The sequence below is a fragment of the Pinus tabuliformis genome, chromosome 9, assembly GCF_031772625.1.
Source record: "Pinus tabuliformis cultivar Carrire ecotype Pingquan chromosome 9, CPIR1, whole genome shotgun sequence".
Lineage (NCBI taxonomy): Eukaryota > Viridiplantae > Streptophyta > Pinopsida > Pinales > Pinaceae > Pinus > Pinus tabuliformis.
Genome location: NC_142307.1, coordinates 871,439,462 through 871,453,346, shown reverse-complemented (window position 1 = coordinate 871,453,346; position 13,885 = coordinate 871,439,462). Strand labels below are relative to the sequence as shown.

Genomic DNA, 13,885 nt, shown 5'->3' with positions numbered 1-13,885 from the left:
AGTGAAATATATGATAGTTTCTAAATATCATTAAAGCAGATATCACAATTCAAAATCATTTGTAAAGAAATTTAAGAGAAATTGACAACATCCATCCAAAAAAATAACAATGTGTCATTAACAATTTTCAAAACATGTATAAAATAGCAACATAATACTAATAAAATCACTATTATTTTTAATCAAAACAAGTAAAATTCAAATATGATTAACAAATCAAAATATTTCATGAATATCGTTATTCTACAATAAATTAACAACATACATAAATCAAACTCATCGTATGATTACAAAATCAAAATGTCTCATTGATATAGGGTAAATTCACAACACCCATCTAAACATAACAATGTCATTCTACACAATAATTTCTTCATAAAAAACAATGCATGTGCATGCCTAGCTACCACCACCAAGATCATCCTCATGATCATCTTGACCATCCTCATTACTCTGATCCACATCATCACCAACACCGCAACTATCATCATCATCTCCTCCTTCACCACCATCATCCTCATCATCTCCTGATATATGTTGAACATAATTTGGATCATCGTCTTGGCAATCATTACCTATAGCATTCTGACAAAAAAAATCAATATTACATGTTAGTATTAATTACATAACACAACACATGTTTTTGTTATACAATGTTAACCATAAAATGAGGTAAGATATAATATCTAATAGTACTAAAAAATAAAATGAAAATATGGTTTAAAAGTATATTGGAAATCCAACTAAGATTACATACCATAGAGTCCATCCAAACAACAAATTCAACCCATCTCTTTTGCTGCAGCACCTCCTTTTCCAAATGATTTGGAGGTCTTCCATATTTTAGTTCCTATCAATCAGTAAATAGGGAGAAATTAGATAACAATGACTTTCTTCTAGTACAAAATTTATTAAAAAAATATCACATGTTTAATATACTTACAAAGGTTGTTATCAGTGCTTTTAAACCTTTCTGGCCACTACGATGAGTGACTTTTGTCTTGGTTAACCTCGCCTTGGATGCCTTGTCCTTAAACATAAACCAATTCAATTTATTTTCACACAAATACATGTCTAAGATACTTATAAGTATTAATACATTCTAAATAATGTTTAATGAAAAATTCAATACCTGAATTTTTATTTCATATATCTTACTTATAACATTTTAATGATTACAATAATACTCTTGTTACCAGATATTATCAGAAGAAATCTTACAAGACCGCTACCTAAGAACATTGGACAGTTGAATGCATTAGTTAACATGTTTGAAGAATTCTATCTTCAAATCTAGATCCATCTCATGTGATTCCCGTATGTGGTATAAATTGTCTTGAAGGTACCTGCATCATTCGACACAAAGCTATTCAGCACAATCATTAACAAAAAACATCACAACTGCACAATATGAACGGTGCATCAAAATTGGCATTCACACGTCTAAGGTCTTTTTGGCATATCTGGTGTGGGTATAAAAGGTTTCCATTAAATCTCGTAAGCCTTTTTAACTATTATAAATAAACCACTAAAGTAAAACAAACAAATCAGTTATAAGAACTGAAAAGAAAGCTTGAAAAAAGATTAACATTTTCTAAAAGGCAAACACTAGAACACACTTCAAAATACTTTTCCTAAAATACTTCTTCAACCTGGCATCAAATTTGAAGGGCATGGTCATATTTCAATATGAAGTCATACTATATTTTCAACCCTTCTATGTTGGCAAGTTAAAACTAATGTTCCACCAAGACTCCGAGATAGGGAGATGCATGTCTGGGGTGATGCACAGGGGGGGGCGTGTGAGAGTACCCTCAAATTTTAGGTAAAATTAGGGGGCAGGGGGATATGGGGGTATATAATTTTTTTAATATATATATATATATATATATTTTCAATAATGAAAGCATAAATACATTGATCCGTACATGATTGAATTAAATAATGAAATACACTGATCCATACTCATCATTCATACTAATACATACATCATTCATTCATACACCACGAGATTCAATAATGAACTAGATTGATCCATATTCATCATTCATTATTCAACATTCTAGAATCTAAATTGATTTAAAAATTAAATTCATCATTCATCATTCTAGATTCTAAATTGATTTAAAATTTAAATTCGTGATTCTAGAATCTAATTAGTACTAACCAAAATAGACTATAGTAGATACTTAAGCCTGAAGATTGGAATAGTAAATTGATATAACTCAAACTCAAAAAAAGTAAAGAGTGAAAGTCAAAGAATCAGTCTAAGGTCATCCATATCTAAAGTCAAGACTCGAAAGTTAAAACTGACGATTAAAAATGGCCAATGAGCATTTTAGGAGTGCCATGGAGGAGGAGGTGCAACAGTTAACTGGTAAGTCAAATAGTGCTGCGCAGCAAGCTGAGTAGACATAAGCTTGGTAACTCGAATGAGTGAGTTAGATATTGCAAATTAGTTTAGGTTTTGATATTTGTTATGTGATGTTCTTTTTAATTTTAATTTTTTTTTATGGTTGTTTTATAATTTTTTTTAATTTCTATATTACAACAGTTACTAGAAAAAAAATTAAGCAGAACATGGCCCCCTCAAAAGGGACAAAAATCAAAGAAAATGGTGTTTGAAATCAAAGATTTATATAAAATCTTAACAACACAATCATTGCCCTTTCACAACTCAAATAAAAATATATCCACATGTCAGATGTCGTAAGAATATGAATATTCGAATATATATATATATATATATATATAAAGAATCTGAATATATTCGGTTATATATATGTGTTAGGTTTATCTTCAGTTATTGAGTTTAGTTTATCTTGGGTGACTGGGAGGAATGAATCCTCCCCACCAAAGTTTAATTTCACAAATGAAATAATGAACTTTATTGTAAATCTAAATAGTTCCTGGAGAATCCAAAAATTCACTGGGTTGAAAAAATACAAACAGTGCAATACCACCTAGCACCAACATTCAGCTTGGCTGTCACCACGACCTCTTGTTCACTGGGACCCAAAATGATTGACTCGCCATGCTAGAATGCTCTGCATAAACCCACGCCTATGGTTCTCTGCATACCTCCTTCCTCCCTTCAATAAATTGAGGAGATTGCTTTTCTCCTAGTGCTAACCCCCTTTGTCCCCATTCTGGAATTTTCACCAAATATGGAAGCTCTTTTTCCCTCCTCTCCCGTTGCTTCGAATGAGTGACCCTTACTCAAAGCAGGTATGCATGTTTTTGCTATTGGAACAATAGGTTAAGCAATTCATTACACCTATGTATCTTCTGGAGACAGTCGGTGGATAGTCAACAATGGATTAGGAGATCCAAACTGAGTGGTCTACCAGGTATCCCATCGATAGGTCAATTCGACTAGAGTAATCAATTGATGTGTAGAATATGACACAATTCAAGGAGTTCATTATGCACCCTAACCAACACCCTAACCAATCTGACTGGATCACATATTCCCCACTCCAAGAGAGTTGGTTACAACTTGATACAATTGATCTACATAATGATTCATGTGTAGGATAAGAAAGAATTCAAGAAGTTCATTATGCACCCTAACCAATCTGACTGGATCTCATATTCCCCACTCCATGAGCGTTTGTTCCAACTTGATACAATCGATCTACATAATGATTGATGTGCAGAATAAGAAAGAATTCAAGAAGTTCATTATGCACCCTAACCAATCTGAATGGATCTCATATTCCCCACTTCAAGAGAGTTGGTAAAATGAGTTGGTTACAACTTGATACAATCGATCTACATAATGATTGCTGTGCAGAATAAGACAGAATTCAAGAAGTTCATGATGCACCCTTCACCAATCTGAGTGGATCTCATAGTCCCCACTTCAAGAGAGTTGGTTACAACTTGATGCAATAGATCTATGTAAAGATTGATGCGCAAAATAAGACAGAATTCAAGGAGTTCAATTAACCCTAATCAATCTGAGTAGATCTCATATTCTCCACTTCAACAGAGTTGCTTACATCTTGATATAATCGTCTACATAATGCCTCAAAAGCAACATCGATGGGTCTGTCGTTTATAAAATGTGCAAGAGTGATTTTCCATTGCCTTTCTCACCTAATAGTCAACAACATTGGTTCCTTGTTGGTCTATTGGAAATTGAGGTTAAAGAGAAGAATTAAGTAAAAGAATAACTACACTAGACCTTGTAAGTCCCTTGCTCAAATTCTACTCTCCAACATGTTTTAGCTTCTTGAGGATTAAACACTCAAAGAAGTCTATGCATAATTGTCCTTTTCCTCTTCTCTCTTAATTAAATTATATTCCAATAGAAGCATTTGTTAACAAGCCCTGCAATCCATTATTCTTCATTAACTTTTCAAAATTAAAGGGCTTAAAGGAAATACTGAACTGGCAACCATAAACCATCTTATTATTTTCACATTTTTAAGGGCTTAAAGGAAATTCAGAACTAGCAACCACACACCATCTTAATATATTCACACCAACATAACCTCAAACTTGCATGATTATGATCTATGAACATTTATAGCAAATGGAAAAAATTAGCATAGTACCGTTCTTTTCTAATTGACCAAATAAATAAATTGCAGAGAAACCCCCAAATCATTCCTAAAAGAAACACTAACAAGGGAAAAAGAAGGATTGTACTACATACTTGAGGGGTTTTGCAGAAGAAGGTCGAAAAATGATATGCTTTCTTGAGCTTGTCCAGATGATTCATTAACCAGTTTGCCATTTGAAAAGTGGAAGGCCTTGTCCTCTGTTTGAAGAAATGATGGCACTTCAATGTGAGGTAATTGCAGTGCTTCAAAGTGGGGAATGGTAGGCGTTTCAACACAAGGCAGTAGGGGAGCCGTGAAATTATGGTTGCTATGCTTTTGGGTTACAGACCCTCCGAGGTTGCCAGATATCAAGCCTCCTATGAATTTGAAAGGATTGCTAATTTGCCTCTTTATCAGTACAACTACCGCCAATTCTGAGATACGCCATACCATATTTGATGCGAGAATTATTCCCAGGATAAAATGAGTAAACTTGTTTTGCTTCTTCACTTTCCTGATTTCTTCCATCACCTCTTCAATTTTTACCTGCCCACCAATTTCATCACTGCCATGGAGTTCTGTGTCAGAGTTTCTGTCATCTGTTGGTAAACTATTTTCACAGTCCTTTTGACCTCTCTCTGCCTTCAACGAATTCAACTGCAAGAAAGAAACACAACAGATTTAGTTAAGTGAGGTGTGTTGTACAGCCTCGGTCCTAGGTATGGAAAAGATGATCCTTCATCTCTTCATAAGTGTATTACTTCCTGTTAAAGTTCATTGAAATTTAGGCTGTAGTCTGCACAGTGAGTGCATTGAACATGGGCAGTAAGACAGATCTATCTAAACCCGAGTCTCAGGTGTGTTGTACAGCATGGGTCCTAGGTGTGGAAGGGGTGATCCTTCATCTCTTCATAATTGTATTACTTGTCAAAGCACATTAAATCTAGACTATACAGTGAGTGCATTGAATATGGACAGTAAGACAGATTTATCTAAATCCAAGACTGAGATGCACCTCAAGGTTGCTGCGCTTGAGGGTATGTATTTCGAGTTTACACAATTTCGGTATCTTGAGTACACAAATGGTGGATGTCTCCGATTTCAGAACTCAATTGGCAATCTCCACATCCATGATCCAATGGAGATAGGTGGGAGTTTACCACCACTGGCCCAAGTTCGACACTTGGCACATTTTGTCTGTATGGTTCAAGCTGAGAATCCCCAACGGTATACTTATCTACTCATCTTTTCATAAGAATGTTCTTCCTTATAATAGTGCATTGAACCTAAGCTGCGCATTGGGTGCATTGAATATGGAAACTAAGAGAAACCCATCTAAATATCATATGGAAATCTTGAGAACACACAAATGGCAGACTGCTACATCTATATCAGGTCGGTTGGGCCATGGTGCAGTAGATAGGTGGGAGTTTTCATAGCCCTGTAATTTTGTCACAAAATTCCCTTCAGTTGCTTATATTGGGACTCCGGAGATACAGGAACTCAGAGTTCTCATTAATCTGAAAATCTTTGAGAATCTGGTTGAATTCAAAATTGGCCAAAACCTCTAAATCCATTGCTCCACAGAATAGTAGTCAATGGTGAGAATCTGATCATGGCTGATTGAAATTTGTCCCAGCTTATCATATCTGTGACCAAAAAAAATAAAATCGTTTGCTCTGAGATCAGCTTACTCTTGGGTTTACCGCCACTGATAAACAAAGCTCGATTCCTAGCTCATTCTGTCTAAAAGAATATGTTCCAGAAGACTAACCCCACTCCAAACCTAAAATTGGTGGTTTTCTATTTAAAACAACAATAAAAACCAATCCTCAGAACAAATATCACACCCAGGGTTTAGAGGGGTTTCAGAGATGCAATATTTTCCCACGAGTCAGTATTACCCTAAGCCAGTGATATCATTGCCCACAACCATAAAACTGTGTCAATCTATCCATACATACATACAGAAACCATTATGAGTAGAAATACACAATGCCATTCACCAACTACACAACAAAAAATTAAGCAGAACTACACAATGCCACACGCACTGGTTCAAACACCATTCACCAAGAATACTTGAGATGAAGCCGAAATCTTAAAAGGACACCAAAATCAATGAGAGGAAAGAAAAATAAACCAATGATTTAAAGAAATGCCGAGCAAGAATGATTAATTCATTTAACCATCCAGTGACCACACTCCCAAGCGAGAGATACCCCCACATAGGAGCGTACAACCCTGTACAGGGCCTCTCGATAATTAAGAAAATCTTTGTACTAAGCAATGGGTTTAAAGAGCTGTTGGGTAGCTTCCTTGGATTTGTTGGGCTGTATATTGGCCCTCAGTAAGCTACAGGAAGTCAAATAAAACTCTAAAATTTGACAGGTAGCTCATGGTCAAACAGTGAAATCAAGGATTCATTATCATCTTTATGTAAACCACAAAGCAGGATCAAATCCAGAGGGGGGCAGAGTATGCACACCTCTGTAGATTTTAGCAGTCAAATTGCTGCGCAGAGGCAGGTCACTTGTAACACAAACAAGGGGGTCTCATACACAATTTCATGTCTGTCTTGGCTGTAACCCTAAAATAAGATCTAAAATTAGATTATTATTATTAGTATAGAGTTGTTCTTCTAAATAGGAGATCTCTTGTATACTAGATTGAAAGTCTTCCAACAGATGTCTTTTTCTTCTTTTTCTTTTTTCCAAGTTTATAGTTATTTTATTGGGTATATTCGATATCATATGCGGTAAACCAAGCAGAATGCACAGACTTGGAGAAATCAGCATCTGTCCTGGTTTCAACTGAGACCTGCAGCAACCTACTTGGACAATTTGCCATTTCACTAGCATTTCCAGATTTTTCCAAGTCCAATTGGACTGCTGAGTTTGACTCTTCTCTTTGAGGAAACCAAGCCAAATTCAATTTCTCCAAGTTTGTCTTGTGGCCCAATGTCATATTTGTGCATTGACTTACAAGTATGACTCATACTTGCAGGTCAAATGTGAGTCAGACTCTCACTTCTCGCAATTCAAACTCAGCCATCTGCCTATAAAAGACACATAAAAAAAACAAAATAAAGCACTCATTTTTCTTGTTTATTTGCCCCAATTTCACAGCAGACAACCTCCAGATCGTTAATTGTCCAGGATCCATGCCGTTTTACAGTATGAAGTATCTTCTAGATTCTGTAATACCCTGTTTCCCCCCAGTTTGTAAATATGTCTCAATCTCACCGTGAATCACAGCATGGATGTTCCTCAACTTTTTTAAAACTAGAACAGACAACTTATAAATGATGTACGTATGTTTTGTTAGTTAATGAATATTCACCAAACCACTGATTAAAGAATGAAGCACTAGTACTAGCCATGATACTACGAGTGGAATCCGGTGAGGGGACTAGGAGGTTACCTTTCCTGCCAAGTAATTGACCTTTGCCAAAAGTCCCATACTGCCAAATTGCCAGAAATTTAAATTTGAAATTACTTCCCAGAAATCAGTTATTGAGGGAGAGCTGGGTAGTGGGGCAGCCAACCACTGACACTTATGAAGGGATGAGAAGTAGCTGGATAGAAGGAACTGTCAACAAAAGGTATGGCAAGTACCCACCTCGATTTCCCAAGTTGACCCATGAATCCATCTGCCACAAGCAAGAAAAATTGTGAGTCTTCTTGGGCCAAGGAAGGGGGATGCACGTGGGGGGTTGAGGAAATGATTATTCCATGTGTGGGTAGTGTGCAGAGGAGATAGGAGGTACTGAAAGAAAGTTTACAAGGTTCTGGGAGCGCCCACGAGCGGAGTGAGTGAAAATCGCAAGTGGGCTCACAGCTCGAAGTTCACAGGCATCAAAAAATGAAACTCATTTGGACTGCTAAAAATCATGCCCAAGGGTATCAAATTGGAGCTGGGTCCATTACTAGATTTTTGGGCCTGCTAAGATACAAATTTGAGTGCTGAAATGGGGCAGGAAAGCATGAACCTGACCTGGGCAAAAAGGCTTGTGAATCTGATGCTAGCTCGGAGAGTTAGCAAGTAGTGAGGGGAGGGCGCTGAGGAACTACACTGGCAGTGAAAGGACTCCCTTGTGCTGATAAAATCCAGCTGAGAAGGCATCTGTGGAATTCGTGTAAGTCCCAGGCCCAGTGGGTAGAGGGGTTTCTACCATCTGACTGTATGTGAAGGAGAGTAGCCTTCACACCCAACAATTTCCTCGAGAAAACCAAGTTTCCCCAGTGGTATCATGGCCTGGCTAGGGGGTGGCCAGCAGTGGACATGGATGGATGTAGCTAAGCCTATGGTTGGTGGAAAAAAGGTTCACCATTCTTCAGTTGCAGGCAATTAATATTCAGTTAAGTATTTTTATCTGTTTTCATAATATTTATAAGTGATAATTTATTTGTTTTATGTTGGCTGAATGGATGCAACCAGCTGGGAATGTTTATGTAATAATGATTTCAGTGCATGTACTTTGGGTATAGACTAACTTAGTACATGCACTTGTTCAAAGAAAGCCCTATCAACACATGAGATTAAAAGTGAAAAATTAGATTACTAATAAGAAATCTACAGGGGTGAAGATTAAGATTGCTAAATCTAATGGAAACCAAATCATACTTTCGTTTAACGCAAAAGGATATGAGAGGAAACCTGATTCAAGCTTAAAGGTTTGCAAAAAAAATTGAGACCCCGTCCCTCAAAGGACATCTAGGGGCTGGGTTTGTTACAGATTCCATGTCCCTCAAAGTGTCAAATGTTTGGGCACTTCGCTTCCAATGTCATCAAAAGAAGGGGAAGGGAAAGCAACTTGTAAAGAGTACAAAAGCATCAGCTCAAGTGGATGAGCTTTCATCCAATCTCGAGATACACTTCTCAATGGTCTCATGCCTGTCATCTGACATCATGTCTGATGTGGACTGGTATGTGGACAGTGGAGCCTGCAAACATACAACCTCTAACAAGAGTACCTTTAGTAGAACTTGGTGATGATGCCACATATCCAGTTGCAAGAGTGGGATCCATCAAGTGATATCCTTAAGCTTACTAAGTTAATGATGTTTTGTATGTACCTAGCTTAACTAAAAATCTCTTTCCAATTTCAGTGATGATAGATCCTACATATATGGCTAACTTTGAAGATCAACAAGTCCTCATCCTAAATTGCAAGGGAATCCTATAAGAACTTTAGGGTATGATAGTGACAACATGTGTGAGCTTTGACAAAAGAGACTAGGTCACTTGCACTAGTGAATGTTGCCAATCTTGAAAAACATGGTGTGGGCATTGCCAATCTTCAAGGCTGAGAAGAAAGGAGTGTGCAAAGGTTGTGCACTTGGCCAACATGTAAAGGATGTTTTCCTGGCAGTAAACATAGGTCAAGAGGGGTTTCTGACCTAATCAACTCAAATGTATGTGGGCCCATCTCTTCAACTTCCTTATCAAGTAACATTTACTATGAATATTTTATTGATGATTCTTCTAGGAAGTCCTAGACTTAATTCACAAAAACCAAAAAAGTTTGATACCTTTTGCATGAAATCAAGAATCAAGAAAATGTTGATAGTTCCCTACAACCCTCAGTAGTTTGGGGCCTTGATTCATGATCTAGTTCTGCTCATGTGTCTCTGTGTATAAACATGTCTCATCATTGTCTATATTTTGAATAGGTATCCTCACAACATTTTGAAGGATAAGACTGGAGGAATTCAGAAGCCTCAAGTAACACATCTTTGAGTTTTTCAGTTGTCCTATCTACATTCATATTCCAGATGGGAAAAGGACCAAGTTAGAACCTTCTAGTTTGAAGGGCATTTTTGTAGGTTAGAGTGAAACCTCAAAAGCTTATAGAATATACATTCCATCTCAACATAAAGTAGTTGTGAGCAGAGATACCAAGTTTGAAGAAAATGCATGGTCCTCTAAGTCTCAAGAACCTCCAATAGTGACCATGGAGGCAGAAGAGCTTGGTATCCCAAAAACAGATCTGCAGAAATCAAAAAGATCATGAAACGCATACTTAGATCAGCAAGCTTTTGGAAGTGCAAGGGGTGCCTCTTTACCTTCAAGTTCAGCTAGAAAGCCTAGATGGCTAATCTAGACATTAAAAGAGGCAAAGTAAGTTGGTGCTCCAACTACTTCCCTTCAAATAAGCCACCCTCCTAAAAAGTTCCCTAGTTATGTTGCACTGATATATTTCATTATTGAAACAAAACCTTCTAGTAACGGCAGTAAGGAAGCAAGTACTGCAAAATGCCATGATGGAGGAATACATCTCCTCCTAAAGAATGATGGGTAGGAGATAGTGCCTAGACTAGTGGAGAAGTCAGTATTTGACTCTAGTTTTTCTTACAACAATCATGCATGGTTAAGCATGCACCAGATAGCAGCATATAAAACTGCAAAGCTCGGTTTGTGGCTGGACGGTTCTCCCATTAAAAAGGAGTTGACTATGAGGAGACTTTTGCTCTTGTTACTAAATATACCTCTATCAGATTTACTATGTCTTTCACAACAATCTTCCATTGGATTTTATATCAAATTTATGTAAAGACAACATTTCTTAATAGGTTGATTAAGGAGTTATATGAATAAACCAACCAAGAGGCTTTTAGGTGAATAGGCTTGAGACCCATGTTTACAAGTTGAAGTAGGCCCTTTATGAGTTGAAACAGGCACCATTTGCATGGCACTCCAAGATCGATGAGTAACTTTCAGATTTGGGTTTCACTGAGACAGATGCAGATTCTAATTTTTACAATTTGGTAGATCATTCTAATCTGCTTGTTTTAGTCCCATATGTAGACAATCTTACACTCACAGGAAGTTAAAAGGAATCCACAAACTGGTGCAGGGCAAAATTGGCAAGAGAATTTGTCATGACTTGAAGCACTACTTGCTGGCTCTAGGGGTGTAGCAAAGTGCAGGTGAAGTGTTCCTTGGACAGAAAAAGTATATAATTGAAATTCTTAGAAGATTTCAAATGATGGACTGCAAACCCATGGCTACTCCAGTGTATGCAATTGAAATTCTGATGAGATTTCAAATGATGTACTGCAAACCCATGGCTACTCCCCTGTGGTAGTAAATTCATTGTACTTTGCTGATTCTAATTCAGATTTGATGAACATCTGTATACAGGGAATTGATAGGTTTCCTCATGTACTTAGTTAACACAAGGCCTAACATTTATTTTGCAGTCAACACTTTCAGTACATGGTGCAGCCTAGGCAAGTTCATCAGGTTGCCACAAAACACAAGTTCTAATACTTGGAAGGGGGCAGTGCATTTTGCACTGAGATATGTTAGTGATGCAGCTTTTTATTCAATGATAATGGAATAGCATTAACAGGGGTTCTCGACAGTGATCTACATGTTCTGTGCATGTTTTCTAACTGTGTCCGTTTATAGGCTCAAACGACATTCAGATTACAGTTTCGATTAGCCTTTAAATTCAGACTGTGCTACTTTCCTGTAGGAGAAGAATCTGTTAAACAAGTGTTACTAAATTCATCAGTTGTTAGTAATTAATTGGATGAATGGCAGTAGTAGAAGATGAAATCAAACTTTTTGTCCGTTTTTATTTCAGAGTGCTTTGAACATGTCTACAAAGAATTAAATGGTGAAGCAGACACCTTGAGGAAGGAAGGACTACAGTTGGCTGAGGGTTCAAGGTTATGAAGTGAAATCAAGGATTGTCATATCTTACACGAACATATTTCTGCATCCTCGAATGGGGATTCTTATGACAGTCAGTATTCTGAAGATGATCCAAGTGCCTCAAAAGAAGAATTCTGAATTTTAGAGAAGTTACAGGACCCTTCAATCAATATCAATGCCTTCTTCAGGCTTAACAAAGAATGTATATTTTCGTTCTGATATTTCTCAAAGCTTAAAGCATTTACAGAATGTATCTCTTTATACTCGGATGAAATAAAAGATTAGAAAAATTGAGGGAAAATATATCAATATCAATCGATATGTAAGCCAATAAATGCGCCAAAAAAAACACAAATTGAAAAAATATGCCTGCTGTGAGTCTGTGAAAGCAAATATAAGCAGCACCTCTTCTGGAAAATGTGAAGCGGAAATACAAAACAAAAAAGACATCGTGATAAGAGAATATGGGTTGAGAGGGACAAAAGAAATCAAGGCTTAGACTCACCTCTATCCGATTGCATATGAGGATCTGAACCAGCCGCATCGGTTATCCAAAAATGCACCTTTGTCCGTGCGCCGATCAAGTCAATCCGCCGTCTGGAAAGAAAAATAGCACAATGCAAATATTTGCAAATGCGTCTACCTAAAAAGGGGGCGCGGCGTAAGAGGCCCTCCTGAAACCCCTCGGAGAAGGATATATCTGCGGACCTGAAACCCTACATCCGATATAACAACCCATTTTAAGATATAAATGTTTTAAAAAGTTAAAGAGCATTGTCGCCGACCCTGAAACCCTACATCGTATATAGAACTAGCATTTGCACAAACCGGTGCAACGTCATAGAAGTAGTGGGATATGGAAGTAGGTTTGTGCAACGTCATAGAAGTAGTGGGATATGGAAGTAAGTAAAAGTAATATTTTAGTAAAATGTTAAATATGTGTTGTATGAATTAATAATTTTATTATATAATTAATAAAAGAATTAATAGAGAAGGGTTATTATTTTAAAATTTAGGATATAATTAAAAAAAAAAAAAATTGAGAGGAAATATTAGTTTTAAGCTAAAAAAAAATTAATTAAAAAGAGCAATAAATTTTAGGTTTAATTCTAAAGCCTCAATGCGAAAGGATATATTAGAACATCCTAAAAAGTCTTTTAAGAAAAATGGCGATTAAAACCTTTTCCAAATAAATTTTAAAGGTTTAAAGCATAAATATAATAAAAGCCGGCATATATATGTAAATAGTAATAAAGAGGTCGACCCCATAAAACTGCCACGTTGCATATTGGGATCTCGCGAGTGGCGTTTTTGTTTTATTGTCCATGACCAAACTTCTGAAGCCTCTAACTTGCGACTTTATTTACACCATATCCATTCAATTTAATTATTTACACCATAACCATTGCAACTTTTAATGTCCATGACGAGACACACGTCTTTAAAACTTGTGATATGAAAGGCGTGACATGGCAATTGTGATATTATATTAAGGTGTGCTATGATGGAGCAGTCGAGTCTGCAACACGTATTGCAATTAGAGGTTTCAAAGTGACAAGGCTTCAAAAGTTGAGATATGGCGGATGCGATATTAATGGCCAAATGTGGAGAATTAATGGTTTTCGATAGAATAAACGCATTCATTATTACTAACGGTTTCTTGAGATTTC

At 36.7% G+C, this 13,885-nt stretch overlaps 1 protein-coding gene across 8 annotated transcripts; it reads right to left on the bottom strand.

The window, feature by feature from the left end:
• Positions 1-284: 284 nt before the first annotated feature.
• Positions 285-13,038, bottom strand: LOC149151553 (uncharacterized). Of its 8 annotated transcripts, XM_089445340.1 has the most exons (5): positions 12,721-13,038; positions 1,222-1,346; positions 944-1,030; positions 758-850; positions 285-585 (listed from the first exon to the last, which is right to left on the bottom strand). In XM_089445340.1, the coding sequence occupies exons 2-5, from the start codon at positions 1,267-1,269 to the stop codon at positions 400-402; spliced, it is 414 nt and encodes a 137-aa protein (XP_089301466.1). In that variant the 5' UTR covers positions 1,270-1,346; positions 12,721-13,038; the 3' UTR covers positions 285-399. The 8 variants fall into 8 exon arrangements, 5 of the variants coding, with proteins under 5 accessions (XP_089301466.1, XP_089301467.1, XP_089301465.1 ...); XM_089445341.1 differs by lacking the exon at positions 1,222-1,346; XM_089445339.1 differs by lacking the exons at positions 1,222-1,346; positions 12,721-13,038 and adding an exon at positions 4,664-4,880.
• Positions 13,039-13,885: the final 847 nt, after the last annotated feature.